Source organism: Pristiophorus japonicus, chromosome 3 (genome assembly GCF_044704955.1).
Source record: "Pristiophorus japonicus isolate sPriJap1 chromosome 3, sPriJap1.hap1, whole genome shotgun sequence".
Taxonomy (NCBI): domain Eukaryota; kingdom Metazoa; phylum Chordata; class Chondrichthyes; family Pristiophoridae; genus Pristiophorus; species Pristiophorus japonicus.
In genome coordinates, this window is record NC_091979.1 from 251,073,648 (window position 1) to 251,087,866 (window position 14,219).

Below are 14,219 nucleotides of genomic sequence, written 5' to 3' on the forward strand. Positions count from 1 at the left end.
CTCTTCCCCCCATCTCTTCCCCCCTCCTCTTCACCCCTCCTCTTCCCCCCTCCTCTTCTTTCCCCCCTCTTCTTTCCCCCCTCTTCTTTCCCCCCCCTCTTCTTTCCCCCCTCTTCTTTCCCCCCCTCTTCTTCCCCCCCCTCTTCCCCCCCCCTCTTCCCCCCCCTCCTCTTTCCCCCCCTCCTCCTCTTTCCCCCCATCTCCTCTTTCCCCCTTCCCCCCTAACCCCTCCTTTTCCCCCTCCCTCTTCTCTCCCCCCCCTCCTCTTCCCCCTCCCCTTCCTCTTTCGCCCCCTCCCCTTCCTCTTTCGCCCCCTCCCCTTCCTCTTTCGCCCCCTCCCCTTCCTCTTTCGCCCCCTCCCCTTCCTCTTTCGCCCCCTCCCCCTCCTCTTTCGCCCCCTCCCCCTCCTCTTTCGCCCCCTCCCCCTCCTCTTCGCCCCCTCCCCCTCCTCTTCGCCCCCTCCCCCTCCTCTTCGCCCCCTCCCCCTCCTCTTCGCCCCCTCCCCCTCCTCTTCGCCCCCTCCCCCTGCTCTTCGCCCCCTCCCCCTGCTCTTCGCCCCCTCCCCCTCCTCTTCCCCCCTCCTCTTCCCCCCTCCTCTTCCCCCCTCCTCTTCCCCCCTCCTCTTCCCCCCTCCTCTTCCCCCCTCCTCTTCCCCCCTCCTCTTCCCCCCTCCTCTTCCCCCCTCCTCTTCCCCCCTCCTCTTCCCCCCTCCTCTTCCCCCCTCCTCTTCTCCCCCCCCTCTTCTCCCCCCCCTCTTCTTTCCCCCCCCTCTTCTTTCCCCCCCTCTTCTTTCCCCCCCTCTTCTTTCCCCCCCCTCTTCTTTCCCCCTCCTCCTCTTTCCCCCCCTCCTCCTCTTTCCCCCCCATCTCCTCTTTCCCCCTTCCCCCCCTAACCCCTCCTTTTTCCCCCCTCCCTCTTCTCCCCCCCTACTCTCCCCCCCCCTCCTCTTCCCCCTCCCCTTCCTCTTTGCCCCCTCCCCTTCCTCTTCGCCCCCTCCCCCTCCTCTTCGCCCCCTCCCCCTCCTCTTCGCCCCCTCCCCCTCCTCTTCCTCCCTCCCCCTCCTCTTCCCCCCTCCCCCTCCTCTTCCCCCCCTCCCCCTCTTCCCCCCCCCTCCTCTTCCCCCCCCTCCTCTCCCCCCCCTCCTCTCCCCCCCCCCTCCTCTCCCCCCCCCTCCTCTTCCCCCCCCCCCTCCTCTTCCCCCCCCTCCTCTTCCCCCCCCTCCTCTTCCCCCCCCTCCTCTTCCCCCCCCTCCTCTTCCCCCCCCTCCTCTTCCCCCCCCTCCTCTTCCCCCCCCTCCTCTTCCCCCCCCCTCCTCTTCCCCCCCCCCCCTCTTTCCCCCCCCCTCCTCTTCCCCCCTCCTCCTCTTTCCCCCCCCTCCTCTTTTCCCCCCCCCTCCTCTTCTCCCCCCCCTCCTCTTCCCCCCCCTCCTCTCCCCCCCCCTCCTCTTCCCCCCCCCCTCCTCTTCCCCCTCCTCTTCCCCCCCCTCCTCTTTCCCCCCCTCCCCCTCCTCTTTCCCCCCTCCCCCTCCTCTTTCCCCCCCTCCCCCTCCTCTTTCCCCCCCTCCCCCTCCTCTTTCCCCCCCTCCCCCTCCTCTTCCCCCCCTCCCCCTCCTCTTCCCCCCATTCCCCCCTCCCCCTCCTCTTTCCCCCCCTCCTTTTTCCCCCCTTCCCCCTCCTCTTTCCCCCCTCCCCCTCCTCCTTCCCCTCCTCTTCGCCCCCTCCCCTTCCTCTTCGCCCCCCCCCTCACCCCTCCTCTTCGCCCCCCCTCACCTCTCTTTCAGAAACACACAGAGAGAGGGACAGGTTAGGTGAGTGGGCAAATGCATGGTAGATGCAGTATAATGTGGATAAATGTGAGGTTATCCACTTTGGGGGTAAAAACACGAAGGCAGAATATTATCTGAATGGCGGCAGATTAGGAAAAGGGGAGGTGCAGCGAGACCTGGGTGTCATGGTTCATCAGTCATTGAAAGTTGGCACACAGGTACAGCAGGCGGTGAAGAAGGCAATGGTATGTTGGCCTTCATAGCTAGGGGATTTGAGTATAGGAGCAGGGAAGTCTTACTGCAGTTTTACAGGGCCTTGGTGAGGCCTCACCTGGAATATTGTGTTCAGTTTTGGTCTCCTAATCTGAGGAAGGACATTCTTGCTATTGAGGGAGTGCAGCGAAGGTTCACCGGACTGATTCCGGGGATGGCTGGACTGACATATGAGAAGAGACTGGATCAACTGGGCCTTTATACATTGGAGTTTAGAAGGATGAGAGGAGATCTCATAGAAACATATAAGATTCTGATGGGAGTGGACAGGTTAGATGCGGGAAGAATGTTCCCGATGTTGGGGAAGTCCAGAACCAGGGGACACAGTCTTAAGATAAGGGGCAGGCCATGTAGGACTGAGATAAGGATAAACTTCTTCACTCAGGGAGTTGTTAACCTGTGGAATTCCCTGCCGCTGAGAGTTGTTGATGCCAGTTCATTGGATATATTCAAGAGGGAGTTAGATATGGCCCTTACGGCTAAAGGGATCAAGGGGTATGGAGAGAAAGCAGGAAAGGGGTACTGAAGGAATGATCAGCCATGATCTTATTGAATGGTGGTGCAGGCTCGAATGGCCTACTCCTGCACCTATTTTCTATGTTTCTATGAGACACACTGGGGGCCCGTCACAGCAAGTAGAAACTTAATTTTTTATTTATTGATTGATTTTCTAATTATTTTTTATTTTTTTTATTGATTTATTGATTTATTTATCATTTATTATTGATGGCTCTTTATTTGTAAAAGTGAAGTGTTTAATGTTTATAAACCCCCCCTTCCCCTCCCCCCCCCCCCCCCATCTCTCGTTCCCTACGCATGATTTATAAGTGTAGGCAAGGTTTTTCTGAGCGTATAAAAATCTACTCCATTCTAAATTAGTTTGGAGTAAGTTTTTGCTGCCTAAACTTGCAAAACAGGCCTAAGTGGCTGGACATGCCCCCTTTTGAAAAAAAAATCTGATCTGTTCTGTTCTAACTCACTAGAACTGGAGCAAATTAAATGCCGAGAATTGCAATTTTTAAGATGCTCCATTTTAAACTAATTGCTGCAAAAAAAATAGGAGCAACTCGGGCCGAAACTTGAGCCCACAATGTGGTCTGGAGGGTGTACCCGCCCACTTCCAGGATATTTTGAATTCGGTGCATTTTCCAGTGTTTAGGAGGCACTGTTAGTCAACGTTTGAGGCTTAAAATAATTCATTTTGGAAGGGTTATTGAAAGTAGTTGTTAGATGTTACAATTGACTTGATTCTTTGTACCATCAAAAGGTAATGCACGGTGAATATAACACAGTAGAATGATTCTAATTTTACATAATATTTACCACACAGATCCATGCTGGTGTTTATGCTCCACACGGGCCTCCTCCCACCCATTTTCATCTAACCCCATCAATGTATCCTTCTATTCCTTACTTCCTCATGTATTTATCGAGCTCCCCTTTAAACGCATCTATGCTAGTCGCCCCAACAGCTCCTTGTAGCGAGTTTATCTTAAACCTTATATTATATCGCACTATATTAAACAGAAACCGCTCATGTTAACAATAGACATTGCCCTGCAGAACTCAGTTCATTAATTCAAAAGAAAGGACAGGTGAATGCCAATCCCCTTGTGTGTCTGCCACCAAATGCCAGGCCACACCAGTGCAGACCCATGTGTTTCTCCCGCAACATCGATGGATGCACCCAATTCTGAGCGTAGAACTTTGCTGATTCACGGAACTTTGCTGATTCGTGCATGCAGGGAAATGTTTTTATTGTGGAATGTGGGGAGAAAATTGAAATTGGGGTAGAGAGCTTTTGAACAACGTATTCGGTGAATAACAAAAGTAGAAAGTAGCCATTTGGAAATGAATTTGAAAATTGACAGGCTTGATGGTCAAACTATAGACATTGGTCACAACTAGAAATGTTTTTTTTTGCAAAAGGTTCTTTACTTTATCTTACAATTATCTGAAGATAATCCTTCAGGCTAGATATAGCCTGTGGGTCACACGTTGTAAAGCTCTACTGTTCACTACTGTTCTACTATCCACTGTGGCTCAGCGGGTAGCACACTCTCCTCTGAGTCAGAAGATTGTGGGTTCAAGGACTTGAGCACAAAAAATCTAGGCTAACACTCCACTGTTGGAGGTGCCGTCTTTCAGATGAGACATTAAACCAAGCCCCGTCTGCCCCCTCAAGTGGATCTAAAAGCTCCCATGGCACTATTTCAAAGAAGAGCAGGGGAGTTATCCCCGGTGCTCTTATTCAGCATAACAAAAAACAAATGATCTGATCATTATCACATGGCTGTTTGTGGGAGCTTGCTGTGCGCAAATTGGCTGCTGCGTTTCCCACATTAAACAGTGACTACACTCTAAAAGTACTTCATTGGCTGTAAAGTTGGTGTCTGGTGGTCTTGAAAGGCGCTATATAAATCCAAGTCTTTTTCTTTTCAGTGGCTCAATGATACTCCGTACTTGTTGCTCCACCAGTCCACCCCACCCCTCCCTTTCCCTGAATATCCACCGGCACGTGTAGTGTTAACTATTTTGAGGGAAGTATCATGCAACACATTTTTGCCCATTACTAACAGGATAAATTGTAGGTGGGGGGCGGGGGGAAGAAATTAATTTTGTGTGTCTTTAATTCTAGGTTAGCTATCTGTACCTGATTCAGTTGTACATTGCACATCAATCATTTATTCCATTTTCCTTTGTAAGGTGCTACTTGTGCTGACATTATCACTGCATGAATCATATTTACTTTGTCTTGTTCACTATGATTAATTCAATATGATTCACTCGCTTTAGAGCTAAAAACTGCATTGCTTAATTACCATGCGCATAGTTGCAGTATTTTCCGAAGGGAAGTGAAGTGTGTGTATTTGCAAATCCTAATTAAAAACAAAGCATAAAATAATGAAAAGTGCCCATTTATAGTTTATTTCATTTGGCTTTCGTGAATATATGCCTGTCATGCATATGATATGATCACATTGGAGTATTATCATGAAAAAAACATTTGGCAAAGCTTTTATTCATTTGCAAAATGGAATGAGGTAAATTGTGTCGCAACATGCCAATTGCCCATTTTGCATCTTTCTTGTGCCCTTTCCTCCCCCCCCCCCCCCCGGCAAATCTTTATTTTGCCCCAATTATTGCTGCTGCTTTGAGATTGAACTCCGGCACCTGGCAGGTCAGTTTGTCGATGGCTCTGTTGTGTCAGCTAGAAGCTACACTTTACTGAGTGGGATAAATTGCCATACTGCGCTCTGCATTAAACCTTGGTGCAGAATAGCTCCCATTTATGTAAGCCCCTGAAATTCTTGGAGTCGGAGTAAGCAGTTCATAACTTGTTTTTCAAATATTCATTTCAAAATGGACTCTGGAGATTTCTTTGGACTTTTTTGTTGAAAAAACGTGACTTCAATAAATATTCAAGGGGTTGTGATTTCATACAATTTGCATTGATGGTGCAAACTAGTGAATATTTTTGTTTCTGGACTATCTTTGAATTTAATGTACCCACTAATAATGTAGCTTATTAGCTTTCTGCATTGTGTTTGGATTAGATTAATCAAATGGCAACAGCTCCAGACTCTCAGCGACTGAAACTTTTGCGAGAAGTTGCTGGTACCAGAGTATATGACGAACGTAAAGAGGAGAGCATCAATCTTATGAAGGAAACTGGTAAGAAAGCTGAGTCTCTGCTTTTTGTCTCGTTTTGTGGTCGAGGTTCCAAATAAAATGTAGTGGTGTGGGGATGGGGTTTAAATTGCCTGTTTACAGAGTTCTTAACTATTTCTGCTTATGGCTCCCTTGTGGATTGTTTTTCATAATGTTATAGAATCATACAGTACAGAGGAGGCCGGTGGGCCCATTGTGCCTGGGTCACCTCTGAACGAGGTATCCAATTAGTCGCACTCTATCTTCTGTAAATGGCAGGTCAGGATTTGTAAAGGAAAACTAGTACAGGTTGAACCTCCCTTATCCGGCATGACCACTTGTCCGGCATCATTCCCAGCTGCTCCAACATGAACAAATTGAAGTCCTTCCTCGCTGCCGACTCCTGCAATTGCTGGCCTGACCCCGCGATCCCCCGCCCCCCACCCCCCATGATCTCACTGCCGCACTCCCAGCCCCAAGCCAGCCAGCCCTGATATCCCCTTGCTCAGTACCTGTACTATCCAACTTAATGTGACCTCCCCATGTCCGGCAAAATCCCTATCCGGCACAGGCCAGGTCCCGAGGGTTCCGGATAAGAGAGGTTCAACCTGTACACGTTTGGGAGTTATTCAGATAGCAGGTCTGCTTTGATCTTCTCGGCATTACCTGTCAGCCAGATATCATTTCAAAGATATTATTGATGATCGAATTGATTAGGAATCTTCCCTGGTGTCTTCCCAATGACCCCAAAACAATCTCGGTAAGTTCTGTGCTTGCCATGTGTGACATTAGTGAAATAAGATGAGGTCCAGATAGAATAGTTGCCAGATCATAAAGGAAAAATGCCACAGATTTTGAAAATGCTATATATTCAAAAAATAAATCGATGCTTGGTTGAAAAAGGCCTCGCGAGGGCTACTGGGTGATGCAATAGGTTATACTTGAATCCATGGGATTTGAGTTTCAGACTTGTGTGATGCAAGTCATTGCTCTATTGTCTAGCTGTAGAGGTCCTATGTGAGATGTCTTTTGACAGTCTCAGTTTAGTTCTCACTGGTCTTGGGTTCACAGTACAAAACTGCTTTGTATCTTAGCACTATCTCAATCTGATATGTGCTCTCCTGAGTTGGGGTTAAAGAGTATTGGAGCAGCAGAGCAGAACAAGCTTTATTCCGCACCTGGCTGATATGGGAGTGTTTGATATCGATATGGGGAACCCAAAATGGAAAAGTATTCCATTTCCTAATTGCTGTAGGAGTTCCTTGGTCCAACCATCTTCAGTTGTTTCATTAATGTCTTCCCTCCATCATAAGGTCAGAAGTGGGGATGTTCACTGATAGCAGTGTTAAGTTCCAATCGCAACTCCTCAAATAATAAGGCAGCCCATATTCGCATGCAGCAAGACCTGGACGACGTTCAGACTTGGGCTGATAAGTGGCAAGAAACATTAACGCCACACAAGTGCCAGGTAATGACCATCTTCAACAAGAGAGTCTCACCACCGGCCCATGACATTCAATGGCATTACCATCACCGAATCTCCCACCATCAACATCCTGGGGCCACCATTGACCAGAAACTTAACTGGACCAGCCACATAAATACTGTGACTAAAAGACCAGGTCAGAGGCTGGGTATTGTGCAGCAAGTGTCTCACCTCCTGACTCCCCAAAGCCTTTCCACCATCTCCAAGGCACAAGTGATGGAATACTTTCCACTTGCCTGGATGAGCGCAGCTGCAACACAAGAAACTCAACATCATCCAACAACAACTTTTATTTATATAGCGCCTTTAACGCGGTAAAACGTCCCAAGGTGCTTCACAGCAGTGTTATAAGACAAAACAGATAGATTTGACTCCGAGCCACTTAAGAAGTTACGGCAGACTTGGTCAAAGAGAGAGGTTTTAAGGAGTGTCTTAAAGGAGGAAAGAGAGATAGAGAGGCGGAGTGGTTTAGGGAGGGAGTTCCACAGCTTAGAGCCCAAGTAACTGAAGGCACGGCCACCGATGATTGAGTAGTTATCATTAGGGATGCTCGAGGGCAGAATTTGAGGAACGCAGACATCTCGTGGGGTTGTAAGGTTGAAAGAGATTACAGAGATAGGGAGGGACGATGCCATGGAGGGATTTGTAAATAAGAACGAGAATTTTGAAATCTAGACGTTGCTTAACCGGGAACCAATGTAGGTCAGCGAGCACAGGGGTGATGAGTGATCGGGACTTGGTGCGTGTTAGGATACGGGCTGCTGCATTTTGGATGACCAAGTTGATGTAGGCTAGAATGTGGGAGGTCAGCCAGGAGTGCATTGAAGTAGTCAAGTCTAGAGGTAACAAAGGCAGGAATGAGAGTTGCTGAGGCAGGGGCGGAGGTGGAAATAGGCGGTTTTAGTTATGCCGCTGATATGTGGCCGGAAGTTCATTTCAGGGTCAAATATGACGCCTAGGTTGCGAACAGTCTGGTTTAGCCTCGGATAGATGCTAGGGAGAGGGATGGAGTCAGTGGCTAGGGAACGCAGTTTGTGGCGGGGACCAAAGACAATGGCTTCGATCTTCCCAATATTTAATTGGAGAAAATTTCTGCTCATCCAGTAGTGGATGTCGGACAAGAGAGGAGGGGTCGAGAGAAGTGGTGGAGAGGTAGAGCTGGGTGTCATCAGGATACATATGGAAACTCACTGTGTTTTCGGTTGATATCGCCAAGGGGCAGCATATAGATGAGGAATAGGAGGGGGCCAAGGATAGATCCTTGGGCGACACCAGAGGTATCGATGCGGGAGTGGGAAGAGAAGCCATTTCAGCAGATTTTCTGGCTACGATTAGATAGACAAGAATGGAACCTGGCGAGTGCAGTCCCACCCAGCTGGACGATGGAGAGGTGTTGGAGGAAGATTGAGTGGTCAACTGTGATGAAGCAGCTCGATTGATTGGTACCCTATCCACCACCTTCAACATTGTGCACCGCGGCTGCAGTGTGTACCATCTACAAGATGCACTGCAGCGACTCGCAAAAGGCTTCTTTAACAGCACCTCCAAAACCCGCAACCTCTACCACCTAGTAGGGCAAGGGTAGCAGGCATACCACCTCCTCCCAAGTTTCCCTCCAAGTCACACACTATCCTGACTTGGAAATATGTCACCGTTCCTTCATTGTCGCTGGGTCAAAATCTGTAACTCACTCCCTAAAAGCACTGTGGGAGTACCTTCACCACAAGGACTGCAACAGTTCAAGAAGATGGCTCGCGACCACCTTCTCTAGCGCAATAAGGGATGAGCAATAAGTACTGGCCTTGCCACTGACGCCCACATCTCAGGAATGAATTAAAAAAAACTGACATCTTCACCTTGAGCATGAATTTTAGATCTAAAGCTTAGCATTGATTTATAAACACTTTTATGTGTATTTTGCAGAGGGGAAGAGAGAAAAAATTAATGAATTATTGAAATACATTGAGGAGCGTCTGCATACGCTGGAAGATGAGAAGGAAGAGTTGGCGCAGTACCAGAAATGGGATAAGATGAGAAGAGCACTTGAGTACACCATTTACAATCAGGAACTGAACGAGACTCGTGCCAAACTTGATGAGGTGAGAGAGAAGAAGGCATTTTGTATGGCTGTACATTCAAGTTAGGTTAAATTGTACCTGGAAAATTTTGTTGCATCAAGATTTGCATGTGCACTGTCGAATGCAAGTTACATGTCAAAATTCTTTAGTTAGAAAAAGCAATTTCTTGAGAATCTCATGGGCTTCCCCAGTTACATAGAAAATAGGTGCAGGAGTAGGCCATTCGGCCCTTCGAGCCTGCACCACCATTCGATAAGATCATGGCTGATCATTCCCTCAGTACCCCTTTCCCGCTTTCTCTCCATACCCCTTGATCCCCTTAGCCGTAAAGGTCATATCTAACTCCCTCTTGAATATATCCAATGAACTGGCATCAACAACACTCTGCGGCAGGGAATTCCACAGGTTAACAACTCTTTGAGTGAAGAAGTTTCTCCTCATCTCAGTCCTTAATGGCCTACCCCTTATCCTAAGACTGTGTCCCCTGCTTCTGGACTTCCCCAACATCGGGAACAATCTACCCGCATCTAACCTGTGTCCCGTCAGAATCTTGTATGTTTCTATGAGATCCCCTCTCATCCTTCTAAACTCCAATGTATAAAGGCCCAGTTGATCCAGTCTCTCCTCATATGTCAGTCCAGCCATCCCAGGAATCAGTCTGGTGAACCTTCGCTGCGCTCCCTCAATAGCAAGAACGTCCTTCCTCAGATTAGGTGACCAAAACTGAACACAATATTTCAGGTGAGGCCTCACCAAGGTCCTGTACAACTGCAGTAAGACCTCCCTGCTTCTATACTCAAATCCCCTAGCTATGAAGGCCAACATACCATTTGCCGCCTTTACCGCCTGCTGTACCTGTGTGCCAACTTTCAATGGCTGATGAACCATGACACCCAGGTCTTGTTGCACCTCCCCTTTTCCTAATGTGCCACCATTCAGATAATATTCTGCCTTTGTGTTTTTGCCCCCAAAATGGATAACCTCACATTTATCCACATTATACTGCATCTGCCATGCATTTGCCCACTCACCTAACCTGTCCAAGTTACCCTGCAGCCTCTTAGCGTCTCCCTCACAGCTCACACTGCCTCCCAGTTTAATGTCATCTGCAAACTTGGAGATATTACACTCAATTCCTTCATCCAAATCATTGATGTATATTGTAAAGAGCTGGGGTCCCAGCACTGAGCCCTGCGGCACTCCACAAGCCACTGCCTGCCATTCTGAAAAGGACCCGTTTATCCCGACTCTCTGCTTCCTGTCTGCCAACCAGTTCTCTATCCATGTCAGTATATTACCCCCAATACCATGTGCTTTGATTTCGCACACCAATCTCTTGTGTGGGACCTTGTCAAAAGCCTTTTGAAAGTCCAAATACACCACATCCACTGGTTCTCCCTTGTCCACTCTACTAGTTACATCCACAAAAAATTCCAGAAGATTTGTCAAGCATGATTTCCCCTTCATAAATCCATGCTGACTTGGACCGATCCTGTCACTGCTTTCCAAATGCGCTGATATTTCATCCTTAATAATTGATTCCAACATTTTTCCCACCATTGATGTCAGGCTAACCGGTCTATAATTACCCGCTTTCTCTCTCCCTCCCTTTTTAAAGGTGGTGTTACATTAGCTACCCTCCAGTCCATAGGAACTGATCCCGAGTCGAACGACTGTTGGAAAATGATCACCAATGCATCCACTATTTCTAGGGCCACTTCCTTAAGTACTCTGGGATGCACACTATCAGGCCCCGGGGATTTATCGGCCTTCAATCGCAACTTCCCTAACACAATTTCCCGCCTAATAAGGATATCCTTCAGTTCCTCCTTCTCACTAGACCCTCGGTCCCCTAGTACTTCCGGAAGGTTATTTGTGTCTTCCTTCGTGAAGACAGAACCAAAATATTTCTTCAATTAGTCTCCCATTTCTTTGTTCCCCATTATAAATTCACCTGAATCCAACTGCAAGGGACCTACATTTGTCTTCACTAATCTTTTTCTCTTCACATATCTATAGAAGCTTTTGCAGTCAGTTTTTATGTTCCCGGCAAGCTTCTTCTCGTACTCTATTTTCCCCCTCTTAATTAAACCCTTTGTCCTCCTCTGCTGAATTCTAAATTTCTCCCAGTCCTCAGATTTGCTGCTTTTTCTGGCCAATTTATATGCCTCTTCCTTGGATTTAGCACTATCCCTAATTTCCCTTTTTAGCCACGGTTGAGCCACCTTCCCCGTTTTATTTTTACTCCAGACAGGAATGTACAATTGCTGAAGTTCATCCATGTGTTCTTTAAATGTTTGCCATTGCCTAGCCACCATCAATCCTTTAAGTATCATTTGCCAGTCTATTCTAGCCAATTCATGCCTCAAACCATCGAAGTTACCTTTCCTTAAGTTCAGGACCCTAGTTTCTGAATTAACTGTGTCACTCTCCACCCTAATAAAGAATTCTACCATGTTATGGTCACTCTTCCCCAAGGGGTCTCGCACAACAAGATTGCTAATTAGTCCTTTCTCATTACACATCACCCAGCCCTCCAGTTGGTTCCTCGACATATTGGTCTAGAAAACTATCCCGAATACACTCCAGGAAATCCTCCTCCACCGCATTGCTACCACTTTGGTTAGCCCAATCAATATGTAGATTAAAGTTACCCATGATAACTGCTGTAGCTTTATTGCATGCATCCCTAATTTCTTGTTTGATGCTGTCCCCAACCTTACTACTACTGTTTGGTGGTCTGTACACAACTCCCACTAGCGTTTTCTGCCCCTTGGTATTCCGCAGCTCCACCCATTACGATTCCACATCATCCAAACTAATGTTCTTTCTTACGATTGCATTAATTTCCTCTTTAACCAGCAATGCCACCCCGCCTCCTTTTCCTTTCTGTCTGTCCTTCCTAAATGTTGAATACTCCTGGATGTTGAGTTCCCAGCCTTGGTCACCCTGGAGCGATGTCTCCGTGATGCCAATTACATCATACTTGTTAACTGCTATCTGCGCAGTTAATTCGTCCACCTTATTCCGAATACTCCTCGCATTGAGGCACAGAGCCTTCAGGCTTGTCTTTCTAACACACTTAGCCCCTTTAGAATTTTGCTGTAATGTGGCCCTTTTTGCTTTTTGCTCTGCCCTCCACTTTTACTTTTCTTCTTTCTATCTTTTGCTTCTGCCCCCATTCTACTACACTCTGTCTCCCTGCATAGGTCCCCATCCTCCTGCCATATTAGTTTAACTCCTCCCCAACAGCACTAGCAAACACTCCTCCTAGGACATTGGTTCCGGTCCTGCCCAGGTGCAGACCGTCCGGTTTGTACTGGTCCTACCTCCCCCAGAACTGGTTCCAATGTCCCAGGAATTTGAATCCCTCCCTGCTACACCACTCCTCAAGCCACGTATTTATCTGAGCTATCCTGCGATTCCTACTTTGATTAGCACGTGGCATTGGTAGCAATCGTGAGATTACTTCATTTGAGGTTCTACTTTTTAATTTGGCTCCTAGCTCCCTAAATTCGTCTTGTAGGACCTCATCCCTTTTTTTACCTATATCGTTGGTACCTATATGCACCACGACAACTGGCTGTTCACCCTCCCTTTTCAGAATGCCCTGCACCCGCTCCGAGACATCCTTGACCGTTGCACCAGGGAGGCAACATACCATCCTGGAGTCTCGGTTGCGGCCACAGAAACGTCTATCTGTTCCCCTTATAATTGAATCCCCTACCACTATAGCTCTCCCACTCTTTTTCCTGCCCTCCTGTGCAGCTGAGCCACCCACGGTGCCATGAAGTTGGCTTCTGCTGCCCTCCACTGGTGAGTCATCCCCCCCAACAGTACTCAAAGCGATGTATCTGTTTTGCAGGGGGATGACCGCAGGGGACCCCTGCACTACCTTCCTTGCACTGCTCTTCCTGTTGGTCATCCATTCCCTATCTGGCTTTGTACCCCTTTTCCTGCGGTCAGACCAACTCATTAAACGTGCTATTCACGTCATTCTCAGCATCGTGCATGCTCCAGAGTGAATCCACCCGCAGCTCCAGTGCCACAATGCGGTCCGTCAGGAGCTGCAGCCGGATACACTTCCCGCACACGTAGTCGTCAGGGACACCAGAAGCGTCCCTGACTTCCCACATCGTCCAGGAGGAGCATAACACGTGTCTGAGCTGTCCTGCCATGACTTAACCCTTAGATTAACTTAATTTGGCAACAACAAGGCTAAGAGGTTACTTGCTGATAAAGAAAAAGAAAAATTACTTACCAATCACCAGCCAATGACTTACCCCCTTGGCTGTGACGTCACCTTTCGATTTCTTTCTACTTTTTTGCCTTCTCCCTGCAGCTGCACCAGCTGGCCGCCTCCTCGACGAACTCCCGACTGCTGAACTCGCGGCCTTTTTATAGGCCTCCGACCCTGGACTCCCGCCTCCTCCTCTTGTGCTTTTCCTGTACTTAATTTTTTTTCCAGGTGCCTAATGACATTTCAGCTTCCCTGGCACATATACTTGATCAGGGCCAACTCAGTTGAGTATAGAGGGCTTTTAGACTCGTATCAATTTCTAATGTCACTACTGTGATATGAGGAAGAGATCTATATCTACGCTGAGATTGTTAAAAATTTATTAAGAGCATTGACTTTCTTGACGCAAGTGCTAAGAATTCGGTCGATAAGGTGCAATTTGGTTCCTTTGATAAATCATTCTTCTAAAGTTCATATCTTGTATTTGATTGATTTGGAATGTGACTTCTGTTGCCAGCTTTCTGCAAAACGGGAGACCAGTGGCGAGAAGTCAAGGCAACTGCGTGATGCACAGCAAGAAGCTAGAGATAAAATGGAGGTAAATATTTTTCTCCTCATAAATGAATTGCTGGGTTTTAATTTCAATGTGTGCACTATGATTAATTGTTAGCAAATGCATTTGGGCTAAAACCGATGCATTGTACAGAAAATATATTATTTTAAATT

General features: G+C 47.7%; 1 protein-coding gene across 2 annotated transcripts in view; it reads left to right on the forward strand.

The window, feature by feature from the left end:
- smc3 (structural maintenance of chromosomes 3) overlaps positions 1-14,219 on the forward strand; it is a 134,167-nt gene that overhangs the window by 43,601 nt on the left and 76,347 nt on the right. For both annotated transcript variants that reach the window (XM_070876534.1, XM_070876535.1), the window contains 3 exons: positions 5,596-5,713; positions 9,099-9,274; positions 14,011-14,091. In XM_070876534.1, the coding sequence (XP_070732635.1) occupies positions 5,596-5,713; positions 9,099-9,274; positions 14,011-14,091 (375 nt within the window). The remainder of the gene's footprint in view (positions 1-5,595; positions 5,714-9,098; positions 9,275-14,010; positions 14,092-14,219) is intronic.